Below are 15,588 nucleotides of genomic sequence, written 5' to 3' on the forward strand. Positions count from 1 at the left end.
AAATTCTCTGCACATTCAAGAATTCAAAAACAATAATACAACTTTTCAAAATATAAGGTTTAGTCGGAGTTGGCTTTTTAAATTTTATAAAACACCGATTAAGCTGAACAGATGTGCTCTAGACTTGGAGCTATAGAATGTTCATGATTTATTGTCAAACTGCCTTACCTTGATATTAAAGGCATTACCATCAAACTATACAATTTTTGAGGTTAGGATTTTGGAAATATACGTTTTTACACCTTTTTTCCATAAATATTGTTTTTATTAAAATTGTATGTGAAATTAATCCCACAGACAATACGATGCTCCCGCAACACTCGTTTGAAATATGATGCGCTCATGTATGTACATATTTAACCATATTGGAATTTCAAATGATTTGTTATCAATTATGTTCAATTTAGAAATTTACTTGCCATCATGAAATATGGACTATACTGGAACTGTTTTGAGGGAAATATCAACATCGCCTTTTCTTATTTTTTGTGTCAGAATTATTTTTGCAATTATGTTGAATACTACATTCTTAATTTATAAGTTTAAACTGTTGACAGAAATAAAGAAAAGAGGCTGGGATGCGACTCACACTGATAACTTCCCATCCCGTCTTTCGATTTGTCTTGCTTAAAAGTTTGTCTTATGCACTCGTATCAATTTTTACCAAATTTGAGTAAAATTTTTTGTAGATTTTATTTTTTATGAAAAATCGGACTTTGGATTTTTATATAAAAATGACTGTATATTATAAACAATATTTTCTGTGAAATAAAATAAGTTTGAAGACAATATTTTTAATTTTTGAAAAGCTATTTGAGCCGAAAGTAAATTTTTACCAAGTTTTTTTTAGATTTTTATTTTTTGTAAGAAAACTGTCAATTCTAATTTTTTAAAAATTTTGCCAAATGTTGAAAACAATATTTCTTATAAGATAAAATTAGTTTGAAGCCAATATTTAAAATTTTTGAAGAGATATTTGAGTCGAAAATAAATTGTTACCAAAACGTCAATTCAATTTTTCTCAAAATTTGTCCTAATGTTGAAAACAATATTTCTTATAAGAAAAAAATAGTAAGAAGCTATTATCTTTAAAAGATATTTGAGTCGAAAATCAATTTTTACCCACTTTTGTTAATTTTTTTTTCAGTTTTTAATTTTTTGTAAAAAAACTTTCAATTCGATTTTTTCAAACTTTAACTGAATGTTGACAACAAGATTTTTTGAAAGATAAAAGTAAATTAAAGCCAATATCTCAAAGTTTTGAAAAGATATTTAAGTCGAAAATCAATTTTTACCAACTTTTATACATTTTTATTAGGTTTTTATTTTTTGTAAAAAAAAACTGTCAATTCGTTTTTTCTCAACATTTTTCAAAATGTTGTAAACAATATTTCTTATAAGATAAAATAAGCTTAAAGCCTAAATTTCAAGATTTTGAAAAGATATTTGAATCGATATTCAATTTTTACGAACTTTGAGTAATGTTTTTTTTAGATTTTTATGTTTTATAAAAAAAACTGTCGATTTTTCTCAAAATTTTATGAGATGTCAAAAACATTATTCTTCGTTGCACAAAATTGTTTTAGAGATGAAATCATATTTCAGTCGTAAAATTTTTGAGGTGACAAATTTTTTATTTTCAGTTTTATTGATTTATAAAAAAACCGTTATGTTGATTTTTTTCAAAAAATATACCTGTTTGGTATCACGTTACAATATATTACATTAAATTTAATTCAAGTCTCTAGCGTTTTTAGTTCGTAAGATATGTAGTGTTAACCAAAATTTTCACCTTTTTTTCTAACTGCTATGGTAAAAAAACCACCCACGCAATTTTGTTGAGAGCCCTTTCTGCATTATTATCTGTATAAAAAAATTTATTTGAAGTTCTTGAACTATGGAGGACGAAAAAAACGTCGCGAACGTACGGACGTACGAACGACTTATCAATAACAATCTGTTTGTTAGATGCTCGTTCCAAGACATGTTGTAATTAAACACTACGCCAAGATATTTGTATTGATTAGACACTTTTATTTCTGAATTATTGTAAAACCATTTTTCGCACGCTGCTCTTCTTCCACCATTGCGAAATATTACTATTTTCGACTTATCAAGAATTATTTCAAGATTCCATTGAACGCAGTAAGTCTTAAAACCCTCAATTAGCTGTTGCTAAGTGAAAGGATTATCTAAAAACAGTACAATATCGTCCGCATATAGGAAAGCGTAAGTTTGAGGATCGTCTTAAACAATACCGATTGGAGGTTCCGCATGAAGATCATTTAAAAACAGAACGAAAAGAAGAGAACTTAGCACACATCTTTGACGAACACCTTTCTTCGTGGGGAAGAAGTCTGACAAACACGAACCATTCCAAACAGCTGAAGTAGTATCATTATAAAGAGACTTTACAGTAGCCAGTATCTTCGAAGATATTCCCACAGTGGATAGCTTGTAAATAAGAGCATTCCTGTCAATGCTATCAGCCTTAAGATCGTTGAAAAAGCGTAGAGTTTCTTCTTTTGGCACAGTTAAAGTAGAATAGTTGGTTCTATATGCAGCTTGAAATTTATTGATGATGTTGTTTTTTTTTTAACCAAGCTGAACAGACTGTTCAAGAGAACTGTAGTAAACAGCTTATAGAGCGTATATCGAGAAATGAAAGTCCTCTATAGTTTGACACAAAATTTGTATCTCCTGTCTTGAACAGTGGGTATATAATAGATTTTCTGAAAGATGATGGTAGCGTTGTATGTTCAAGAATCTCAGTGAATAACTTCTGTATTTCTTCAATAAGGGATAGACATGCATTTTTATAAAATTCATATGGTATTCCATCAAAACCAGCAGCATTTTTAAATTATGTACTTTTATTGACGTTGTGGTTTTATTCGACTGTCCGCGTCGCGTATATGCTTTGCAATCTTCCACCACTCTCGGGCTGAATGAACAGATTCAAGACTCCTAGTGAGGCTAAAGAAATAAGCTTGGTTTTTAGTTTTGTATAAGATCCTATATTTTTTGTTGGCGTCATAGTAGTTTCTACGACATATTTCCAGGTTCAGTTTTCTGAAGGATTTAAATGTTTAAGGGCATTTTCCGTGGCCATAAAACATGCTAAATGAAACAAAGTTTTTTTTGGCTCAAACTTAACATTTTGTTGCATGAGAGCTCCGTTTGCTTTATAAATACAGCTTTTCATTGGTTTGCATCGTTCTTCAATTGAATCTGTTGGTATTATGATGGATAGGCAACACCTCTTTGGTCATACCATTTTGTCAAGAGATATTTCATTGGTTGGTATTTTCTGTTGTTACTGAAGATTTTAGGGAACATTGTTTTCCTTTTTAAAATAATGGCTAATACACTTCGGCTATGACATATCTGGTGGAATATCTTCTATTTTAAATCCTAACTTACTAAGCCAACGTCTCTGTCTGTAGAAACAGTTGTCAGTTCTTATAAAAGTCCTGGTAACTCGAAGAATAAAATTTAGTACGTGGAGTAAATCTTTCTTTTTCGCTTCACTTACGGCATTTCCTTTTGGAAATAGAAATTCGAGATCTGTGATTAATGCAAATGTTCTTTTTTTTTTAATATCAAAGTTTCAAAAAGTATTTCTTCGTTATTGCTTTACTAGTAAGAAGTATGGAAGGGGGTCTCTTTCAAAAATTGAAGCTATTCCACTTTCCCTTTATTAACATTAATCTTTGGATTTGTTAAATTTTTTTTCCAATTTTTTTATCAAAAACATCACAGATCAATTCATTTAAATAATTTGAAATGGATCCTTCTTTCTTGCCGTTGCTATAACCTTAAACCAGTCCATAGGGCCAAAAATATCTTTTGAATATTTCTTTTGTTTTTCGATAAGACCAAAGTCTTGTTAACAAGGTAAGTAAGAGTAGCCACTCAATAGAAATTTGTGATCAATTTTATTTGCAAGATAGTCACTATGCGAAACAATATATTGGCACAAAACGGACATTAATATTCCTATTTTGCCCACCACACTAGTCAGTGTACATAATTTAATTTGAGACCACAAAATGTTTAATACAATGCAATAAGCAGCTGCTAAGGAACCTCTCAAGTAGCACACTGGTGCATATTTTGGTGTAAGTTCAATAATTTTGGTGCAAAACTGAGAAAATTGAAAAAACATTTAATACTTTGGTGTATTTTTCAAAATGTGCCGGTAATCAAAATACACCATTGACTTTTCTGTGCAAAATTTTATCATTTTTTTTAAATTCGGTGTACAAAATAAACTGATTCTTAGATGTTTTTATAATACACCATTAATGGTGCATAAAGTTATTCGATTCTGAAACAAACCAAAGTTGTATATTTTGTACACTATATTTAGTAGATAAAACACACTATCTGAAATGGCAATTATATTTTGGTGGAAAATTTAAACCCCGTGGAAATTAAATACACTGAACTAAATGGTGTGAAAAATAAATATAAAAATATTATTGAACTTAGACTGAATATATTCAGTCTCCATTGAATTGTTAACGTGCTCACACTACAATTATTGATAATTTACAAAAATGAGTAGCTCAAAATTTAAGAATTATTTGAAGTGTTATCCTGAAAGAATATCCTGCTGAGCATATCAAATGCAAACTTATTTGTTTACATCCATATCATATGGAATGTAGACATAATAAACAATCTTTTAACGCTAAAAAAGGCGTCTTTTTCCCTTTAATTCACACATTATAATGTTTTATACATTTAGTTGATATTTAGCTATATTTTTTTCACTAAACAAAAAGTTATTTGAAATATAATATATGTTGTAAAGAAAGATCATCTCGTGCATTACACATAACGATGGGTGTAATTAATACACTATTTTGATAGAATATACTTGAATGAATACACCACACAGGGAAGAGGTGTAATTTATACTCTTTTTTGGTGAAATATGTACCCAACAAAGAGAATGGGTCTAATAAATACACTATTTTGGTAGAATTTGCACCATTCCATACACCAAACATAGAATTGAAATATATCGTCTCATATATTCAGTCAATTGTCTTGCCAACATCAACAAGCAAATATTTTTTGTAATAAAAACATGGTTAACGAAACCAACATATTTGCGAGGAAAAGGATAAATCACAGTTTGTCGAGGCCGTACCATTCAATTGGTACAAGGAAAACTATATTTATTGGCCGAGATCTAAAAAAAATCAGAAAAACCAATGCCAATTAGATTTACCGGCAAATTTGAGCGATGCTAGTTAGTGGGAGCCGTGTCGAATGTTGCGACCTAAAGCTTAAAATTAAAACTTATAAATTACTAATACAACTACATATGTACCTTAATATAAATAAATATTTTTCTACTTCATATGTCTCTAAATATTAATAAATATTTTTACTTCTTATGAACCAATTTTGTTTTTTTTTTTGAATGAATTTTTATACATTTAATACACCATTTAGAATATATTAAACATAGCGAAAAATATTCCTGTATATATTTTGCACAATGGTGCATTTTTTTCATTTCTCCTTTGACTTGGTGATTTTCTATACCATTTTCTCAAATTGATACACATCAGTGAATATTTTGCACAGTTTTCAGCAAAATAAATGTACCGAAAATAGAAGATGACATATAATTGTTTCAAGTGGTGTATTTTTTTCTTGTTTTTCTAAATTAGTGCATTTTATTCTCTAGATTCACGAATCGATGTATTTTTTACACGGCAGCCATATTTTTCAAAAAATATTAAGGTAAACATGAGATTCCACTAGCCGCCATCTTCAAATTGAAGACTATTATTAATTTTTTTATTACATATTTCGAGTGAATAATTCCCCTTTTTTGGTATTTCCGACTCTTTTTCAACAGCACGTATTTAAAAAAAATAAGAACAACCAAAAAACTATGAATTTTGAAAAATTAATTTTCACGAATCCATTTAGAAAGCTTTAATTAAGTAAAATTATTAAGGCGCTCGATTTTTAGATGGGGTAGTTCCGAAAATCAGTCGACAGAATGTACTTCGTTTTGAAATGAGACACTCAAATTCATATTAATTGCTGATTTTATTGCGCACATATTATGTATTAGAATCATAGAAAGATCGGAATTCTTTTATATACATTTTCCATCAGGAAATAAATCATGGTGTAAATTTTAATTCATCAATCTAGTTTCCGATAAAAGAAATAAACTTCGGTGTATATTTTGTTTCAAAATGAATTCTGAGTTTTGGATTTTTTACACTAATGGTATATTTTCCATCAAATCATCGTGTATTTTTCACGCTCTTGGGAAAGATTTTCCAACAAAAGTGGTGTAAATTGTATACCATTGAGGTGTAAGAATTGAGCATATTTTAAGAACATAATATACACCTCTGGCGTATTATTTATTCTAGTTACTAGAACAATTTGCATACCACTAGTACAATTTAAATACCAAAATTCGGTATACTTTTTGCACAGCTGGTGCAAATTTTAAACGGTGACGCGGTATAATTTACACTGAATCGAAATGAAATGTTCAAATATTGCACCAAAAAGTGGTGTATTTTTTATATTCAAAATGTATATCACGAAAGTGTAAAATATACCCCAAATATTTTGGTGTATTTTGGAATTTTGTGCTACTTGAGCTCTTGATCCTTCCCAAATATACATGTAAGCTTTGTTCTTTATAATGCCATGGATACCTAGACATTTTGTCCAAAGCTTTCTCCTATAATAGTACCCTTGAACTGACTGGAGTAGGCAAGGTTTTCATAAGATCAAATGGAATTACGGAAGTGTCATTAGATTCCTTTGCTTTTGCCGCATCATGTCTTATGCCATTTCTAGCCGACCCCGCTTTTCTAAGATGAAGTTTATGTTTGATTTAGCTTTCTGTACAATTTTGGGGCAGAAATGGCGTATGTGTTAGGAACTAATTAATTTAAAAAAACAAAATACATAATGCAGAAGTGGCGTAAGCGGGTTACGCCATTTCTGTCCTGCGAAAAATTGAGTGCAGAAACAATGTTTCAATAATTTTGTATAAGTTTATGAACAAATACGAACTACGATACTTCTGCATAGAAAAAAAAATTAATTTTGGTCATGTTAGTGTACTAAGCTCAAAATTGATAAAAATTAGGGTTAAGCCACTATTGGTTTCAATGCCTCAATTATCCTCTTATAAATACATTTACTCTTTTCTTATAATTTAAAAGAGCTCCATAAAAAGATAAAACTTCGACAGAAAAAATAAATTTCAAGTTCTTGGATTTTATGCATGTATTTTGAAATAAGACCACAAAACTATTTTTGAGAACTTGTAGCGGGTCTCGAGCTGCAGTTCACGAATTAATTAATTATTATTGGTCTTTATTGCTAAAATCGTTTCCGGATTGTTCTCAAAAAGTCCAAAGGGGTCAAATAGACGTTGCTCGGCGCTAAATTGACTTTTCTAAGACGGATAATAAAACGATTTGGGAATATGATGCGCAAAAAATTTATTGTAACATAGGACGTTAGAATCCGCTCAAAATGTCATTAATTGCCGTGCATGTATTGTTTTCCTGACAATAAATTTCCTGTTTTCTGAATACCAGATTCGGAAAATATAATTAAGTCTTTGTCAAGGGGTTCTAAAGTCAAAATTGTAAAGCGAAAACGAAAACGTGGGATGTCGTACGCCTTTCATTGCTGAGGGAATTGAACCTTGTCGTAAATCGAGTATCACACTTTCTATTCTAGTTGTCACATTCTCCTCTGTACGACGGATCTTTAATTTCAGCTAAAATTTGTTTCGCAGAACGACAGGCAATATTTTCCAAATTTTTTAAGCGGCTCAATTCGATTACTCTTCTCGGAAGTATGGTGCTATCAGTATCAAATTACCCCATAATTAAAAGAGAAGCAGCTAGATGGCCCACCCTGTACTAATGGACTGATCGAGCTCAATTTTGTCAAATGAACTTCGTTTCAAGTTGTGACAAAATTATGACTATTAATATTTTTTCGAAAAACAGGTTATTTTATGAATCAGCGAAATTTTAAATAGGATGTTCCAATGTACTTATGAAATCGGAATTAAGGAAATTTAGGAACAAGGGTTAAAAAATTAGTTTATAGATAATTCTCTATTAATGTGACAGCTCGGAGTCCCAGAAATAATGATTAAAATTTGGAATTGTAATCAACTAATAAATATTTTCGTTCGAAAATAATTACATTAGTTTATACCTTTCAATGTTTTCATTATGAAAACAAATGATGGGAAGGTTACTTATAGCTATCATTTCAATCATCTGTTATTGGATACAATCTTTTTGATTGGTATCAAACATTTGGGTAAAAGTTGATCATTAAAAGTAAAACTGACAGGTAGAAATATCAAGAAAATAGAACGCTTTCAGTGGAACGAATTTTATCCGAATTATCAAATAGAAAGTTAGATCTTCATTGAAAAGTTCACAACCTAGTTCTGGGTTTAAAAAAGTATTTTGTTTGGTAAAAAAATGTCCAAATTGTTAGATTAATTTTAATATCAAACATAACAAGGTCAACTTTCTTAATTGCTTTTAAACCTCGGAACAAAATGTTCAATGACATAAGCCAATTATAGTTTTAACTAGCCTTTAAAAAAATTCAGGAAAGATATTATTATTAATGAAGATAAATGATTGGAAAAAATGAGTTCTTAATGAAAATATAGATTTTGTAAGTTGACATTAATTATCAAAGCGTATAGACAAAAGGATTATCTGTTTAAAACCGTTAATAATCATATGAGAAACTAAGAGAATTTCAATTGTATCCATATATTTACATACATTTACAAAATAAGCACTTTTTAAAAATACGGCAAACTCTATAAATTTATTAAATAATAGTTATTTATTATTACTTTATTTTAATTTAACTAACTGCTTAGAGCTAATGACGCTATGGACATCACTATGGCTACAGTAGTCCACTTTCTTTGTATGTGGCTAGCTTTATCTGAAAATAAACAAACACATTTTTGAAAAATCAATATTAAGTAGTCAGACAAAATGTTTAAAAAAATTATTGATATTTGTTTATAAAAATGTTCTTTGATGTTTTCCTATAATTTGTTCAGTTTACACATGCATGTTTATTGTTTATAACTAAAAACACATTTCAAAAACAAATAGGAACTTGAACTTACAATATATTGATGGGTATATCCTACCAAGATAAGTAATTTCTTTGTTAAAGTCTTGTGCAACAATGTTCCCTGTTTTTTAACATTTTTTTAGTAAAAATGGATTTTAATCCAATGAATATAAGAGGTTGGAATGCGACCCACAGTGATAACTTGCCAATGTTGAGAAATACAAATTGTGTAGCAAGATAAATTATTGAAAGAATAGATAGTTTAAACTGTTTCATGAAAAGTTGTATTTATGATGTTGAATCAATAAAAAAACCCTCAAGAAACAACTTTGAAGTCAGTATTATAAGTACTTTACTTTTTACTTGTTTGTAATTTAAAAAAAACCTTAAGACACCTTTTTATAGAAAAGATTATTTTGATGTTTCAATTATAATTATCATTCTTGAACAGACGTTGCTACTTAATTATTATTTAAATAAAGAAGCCTTTACAACATCTGAAGTGGGATTCGTTTAAGTTATAGAAAAAAAACCAATACCATTTTCCGGATATGTCAAGAAAGAATAAAGGCGATCTTCTAGCATGGTGCCAATAATGTGGAAGTTCGGTTAAGTGCAACCATAGCAAAGCTGCGAGACCTTTATACTGAACTTATAAAACCTGATGTTATAAATCCCGAAAATTCTGTGGTTACTGAGCTGTCAACAACTTCCGAACAGGATGAAAGGACAGAAAATAGTGAAATTTCTGGACATTCCGAGCAACAAAGCGTTCAGCCTAATGGATTGATTCCGAGTAACACTACGCAATTGGACGACGAGAAGCTTGTGTTGAGAAGGAAATTCGTTTATTAGAAAAACAAAACAAAAAGTACTAACATTACGCAACGAATTAAGATTGTAAGACGAAGCTAGTTCATCAAATAATGGCGACATTTCACAACTTTATTCAAAGGTATACAATATTCTATTTCAGAATATTCTGGGGATGGCTCATATGATGCCAAAATGTGGTTGGATTTTTTTGAACAAACTTGTGAATCAGTTCATGGAGATTCTACATTCCGATTAAAATGTATCAGTCGTCTTATGAAACATGGTTTCGCTGCAGAATTATTCGTTAGTATCAATAACTCCAAGACTTAGGAAGAATTCCGTGCCAAATTTCACACAAATGTTGGTCATAATTATTTAATTTCCGATGTAATTAACAAAATTCGGAAAACAACGTTCATCTCTTCAAAATCATCCATCATGGTATAAATTTTGAAGATCTAAGAACTCGCTTCCGGTGCGAATGTCGAAGAGCGTCAAACAATTCATTCTATAATCGATGGTGAATTAAAACAGTTATTTCACCGTTATTCTCAATAACGTGATATGGTTTCCGCTCACGTAAATGTATCTCATTCAACTGATTAAAACCTGCGACTTCGTCTACAAAAATTAGAAAGAATATTCGACAAAATGTTAAAACGTATCCTAAAGCAAATCTTTGCTACAATTGGTCTGGTGTTGAACATTTTTCATCCAAGCGAAAAAGAGAACGAGGATCATGTTTTCCACAAAACATGTAATCAAACATGTCCCAAATCATCCATCAACAAGCCGACAAGTGGTATTAATAGATGAATTTCGATTTGGTTCTGATGCCGAACAAATTAACACTAGAAGTTCCGAAGAAACTACTCATATTGATAAAAAAAAACGCCAACAGCTATTAGGTGCATGTGTAACGGTTAGTGCTAAACCATTATGCCATTAATGTATTTGAAAATAATTCCGAAAAGTACGATATTTGAATCGTAATAAGTAGTTAATGAAGGCTCCATCAAATGTCAGGATTGCCCGAGTTATATGTAAGTACTTTAATTTTTACTTGTTTGTAATCTAAAAAACCTTAAAACACCTTTTTATAGAAATGACTATTTTGATGTTTTCAATTATGATTATTATTCTTGAGGTGAATTTGAACCGACGTTGTTACTTAATTATTATTTTTTTAAAGAAGCTTTTAGATCTTTTAGATCTTTGTTTCCCAAGATCTTAACTCAAAATATAGGTTTTTGTACTTTTCGATAGCTATTTGTTTTAGGTTTTTATTTTTATCTTAATTGGCTACAGTTTTACAATACAATAATAACAATTTAATTTAAAACGAAAATCGTTTTTTTTTGTAAAAAATATTTAAATTGAATTTTTACCCAAAATGAATAAAATTTTAACAACAACGTTCTGTGCAGAAGCAAATAAATTTTAAGCAAATATACTAATTTTTTGCTTGAGATATTCAACGGGAAAAATCTTTTTTACAAAATTTCAGTAATATTCTTGGAAGGTTTTATTTTGAATGCAAAAATTATCATTTAGTTTTTATTAACATCATTATTCATTTTGAAGGCAGGAAACTTATTTATTCTTCAGATATTTGAGTCGAAAATATTTTCCAATTTTTAGTAGTCATTTTTTAAGTTTTAATTTAAAAAAATTGGATTTTTTTTAAAGCTTTGCCAGAACATTATTTTTCTTTATATAAACTATTTTAGAATTATTATCATTTCTTGTTGAAAAAAATAGTCGAGGTGATTAATATTTTTTTAAAGTTTTTTGGTTCATAAACAGAACCGTTAATTGAAATGTTTTTGAAATAATTATTTAGTATGGTGTCACTTTACATAATATAAAATTTAATTGAAGTCGCTAGCTTTATTGGTTCGTGAGTTATTTTACATCTTTCTGCTTTGTTATCTGTATATGCATTTAAAATGTATATCTCTTCTGGTTCTTGCGATAGAGACGACTAAAACAACTTCCCGATTGTACACACGAACGCACACATATAAATATCTCTAAGGATCTTTGATTTAGATTTAAGGGACCCTAAAACGTCGAGAAATGTAACTTGCTATGGGATGCTTAAAAGGCAAACATTAATTTAGAAACTTAAAGGTGAAATTAAAATGATTAGTTGCCTAAGTAGACTTGCAATTAATACGATTTAATATCATTGAATCCGCTTAGGATTTAACTGAATTATGAACTTCTTCTTGCAAATGCAGTAATGGTCAGGTAAAGTAATGTAAAACGATATGAGTAGAATTTATTTTAACTTTAAAAATTCTCGATCCAAAACTGTTTTTTTTCGAAAACGATAAAGGGGACGCAGAATTTTATGCCGACTCCAAACCACTAATTTGAGAAGTACTTATTATGACAAGAATTACTCTTGGATGTAATATTTACATTTCTACTCAACCGGTCAATGGTGAAGCATAGTTCGAATCAAATTTCCCATTGAAGCTCTTGAAAATTTTGCTACTAACAAACTTTACCAAAGTCTAAAAAGCCCCACAGACATCACACTTGTGTGTGCACATTTGTACCGACATATTTGTGTGAAGCTGCCATACACCCTACATAAAGAAAAAATATTATAATAAATCTACATTTTCATTCAAAACAAATTCCGATTCCTATTAAAGTGAATATTAAATGGGCACGCGTCTTACACCGGCATGCCCCAAAAATAAAAACATGTGATTTTTAGTCATTTCGTGCACGATACTGAAAATCGGTATTTGCACCGGCCCACATTTGACATTTCCGAACACCGACAACTGTGCTTACACAAGTGTTAGCTGCTCAAGACATTAAACTCACTAAAATCATCATAACAACCTGACAGATAATAAATGTTGTTAACGCTTGTTCTTCTGGCTAATAAAAAAGGGATACAAAGAGGAAAATTTTAGTTTTTCCATCTTTGCCAAGTACAAACAGCAATTAAAAGTATGTTGAAGCCATTTCTATAAAGTTTTTCGATAAAGGCGGGTAGATGTTGTGTGTAGACGTTCGTGGCACGTAGTGCCACAATGGGCCATAAGAAATTAGTTATAATCGTTATATAGCGCTCGCTAACGTCGTTTTCAAAAAAGTACGCACCAATTACGACGCCGCCGCCGCCCCGGCCGCCTGACCCAAAATTTACACCAAACGGTACATTTTTGAGGATACATTATCCCCTGGCTTGTTAACACAGCCATTCATCCAAAAATGCACCTCGTCACTTAATATGATTTTTCGGTCCTTTTCCAAACGATTAGAAGCGAAGTCAGGGAACAAACGGCGATGTCTATGTTCATGAACTTTGAGGTTCAGGGTCAGTTGGATCTTGGGCGTAGGCTCAAGTACCGACGCAAACAAAATTCAAATGTTTGTTTTCAATGATGAAAACCAATGATAGCTATAAAGGGCGCCTAACTCAAGTTTCACACATAAGGCAAATTGAACCTAATGTTTACTAGTGAAAACTAGAATGTGTACAATTTTAATTTTGTTTTAAATTTTATAATTAATGTTTTAATTACTCTAGATTTGTAAAGGAAATTGTAAGAATTTGCATGCATTATTTGTATATGTACAAATGTTTAATTATTAAAGATCGATAAAGACAACTGGTTTTAAGAACATATTTTAAGTTCTTAACTGCATGAAATTTTAAACTCTTAATGATTACTTTTTTGTTGTTTTTTGTTTCCATTTTTATTCTTTAATCATTCTGGATTTAAAAGAATATAAAAAGTGAATCAACAAAATGTATGAACAATAATTATTTTAGTATTTAAAAAAAAATGAAAATATGAAACTCACACTACAGCTTTTTATGGAATTAGCAAAAAATTGTTAAAAGTTGATTAAAACTTTAAATTACTATTGTATTTTCAACATTTCAATTTTTTGTTGTCTTGTTTTCTTACCTGTACTTACCATAAAAAATAGTTTCTCTCCTTTTGGTATAATTCGTACCAAGCAAGAAAAATGCACATGTGATTGGAGTAGGTGATTCCAGCTTATTCCTTGGAATTTTCGATTTGACCGTCATACTGTAAAGACCGCTCGGATCTTGATCCATTTGGGTAAGAACAGACTCTAACCTCCTTGTATTAAAACTATAAAAATCAAGGAAAAAAAAAAAACAAAATACAACATTTTAAATTAGATTCATAAAATATTATATGACATTTTTAATACATACAGCACAGATAAAACGGGCTGTGGAAAAACATTCTGAACTGTGCAAATTACATCTACATTGCTTTCTTCTACGTCTATTCTCGTCTCCAAGCCAAATTCAGATTCAGGAACTTTTATTTAGAAACAAAATAAAAAAAAAACATTATTTTCCGAATGCCAAGGAATCTATAAATTTAAAGTAAATATAACCAATTATTTGGAGGCGAGCACTCCTCTTATCAGTGGACTCAAATGTTTGGACCGAACATGTGTATTCGCCCGTCATATTCCAATCGGGCTTATTAATCGATATAACTCCGGGATTACCTTCCAGCGAGAATATTTTTGTATCAATCTTAGATTTCATGAACCCCTAAAAACAAACGAAATCAAGCATTTACCATAATTTCCAATCAAGGTTATTTATCTTATCACAAAGTAAGTATAATTTTTACCATCGCAAATCCTTTGACAGACGGGATCCATTGATAAATCGAGTTGTTATTAAAAAGCCATTTCAGTACAAATCCCTTCTCCCTTGGCCCCAATTCATACTCGCAATCCAAAATTAGTGGTTCGGATTCTCCATTGCGATCCAATGTATACATTTGTGGCACTTTTAAGTTTGTTATTCTCACCGAATTCGATACTATGGAGTGGATAGATAAAAATACCAAACAATTATACTGCATACACAAAGCCAAATAATATGTAGTAGGTAACGAGTATAACGACTATAGAATGATATCAATAGCAATACGAGTCGAGTATATCAATATCAAGAATACTATAATTCTGAATCTGATATAAAAATGAAACATGCCCCGTTTGTTATAATGTTTCTCATTAAATCATCACTAAGGAAACGAATTATTATATGTATTTTTATAGATAATAATTATAGACTCGTGCCAAGACTTACCAGAAAGAAATGTAAACCAAGCTAGTATGAAAATAAATAATGCATATCTATTTAAAACAATATTCATATTTAAATACGATTTTTCGGTCTGTTGTATATTGTTTTGTTTTAAAACAAGTCTTCAATAAATTGCATTTGCATTCACTGGCAGTTTAGGTTTTTGTAGAATTTACAAAATTGATAAAAATAGCAGCAAACTTTCCCGAAAAGAAATAATATGCATACATAATTGACTAAGCCTTTGAGAATTCATTAGTCGCTTTTAACTTTTCTTTATTCTTTCTTTTCCTTTCTTTTTTTTTGGGTTTTGAATTTAAGGATATATATCACATTTTCATTGTAACTTTATATTGTTATCGTTGTGTTTTTGTTATGTAATTTACTGTTTGCTCACTAATTATAATTTTTCACTATGCATTGTCTTGTTGTTTTTTTCACAAAAATCGTCTAATTTAGCTGCGAGGATATATGAAAATCTCCTGTTTCTTCCCGATTAAAATTTGATTTTTCCCTCAAAG

The 15,588-nt window shown here is 30.0% G+C and overlaps 1 protein-coding gene across 2 annotated transcripts; it reads right to left on the minus strand.

Moving 5' to 3' along the window:
• Nucleotides 1–8,800: 8,800 nt before the first annotated feature.
• On the minus strand, nucleotides 8,801–15,573 carry LOC129952600 (uncharacterized). 2 transcript variants are annotated; one of them, XM_056065272.1, is made up of 6 exons: nucleotides 15,071–15,573; nucleotides 14,604–14,797; nucleotides 14,359–14,521; nucleotides 14,171–14,279; nucleotides 13,903–14,084; nucleotides 8,801–8,997 (listed from the first exon to the last, which is right to left on the minus strand). In XM_056065272.1, exons 1-6 carry the CDS (start codon nucleotides 15,135–15,137, stop codon nucleotides 8,918–8,920), a joined length of 795 nt encoding a protein of 264 aa, XP_055921247.1. In that variant the 5' UTR covers nucleotides 15,138–15,573; the 3' UTR covers nucleotides 8,801–8,917. The 2 variants fall into 2 exon arrangements, with proteins under 2 accessions (XP_055921247.1, XP_055921248.1); XM_056065273.1 differs by having other exon boundaries at nucleotides 13,893–14,084.
• Nucleotides 15,574–15,588: the final 15 nt, after the last annotated feature.

Source organism: Eupeodes corollae, chromosome 3 (assembly GCF_945859685.1).
Source record: "Eupeodes corollae chromosome 3, idEupCoro1.1, whole genome shotgun sequence".
Classification (NCBI taxonomy): Eukaryota; Metazoa; Arthropoda; class Insecta; order Diptera; family Syrphidae; genus Eupeodes; species Eupeodes corollae.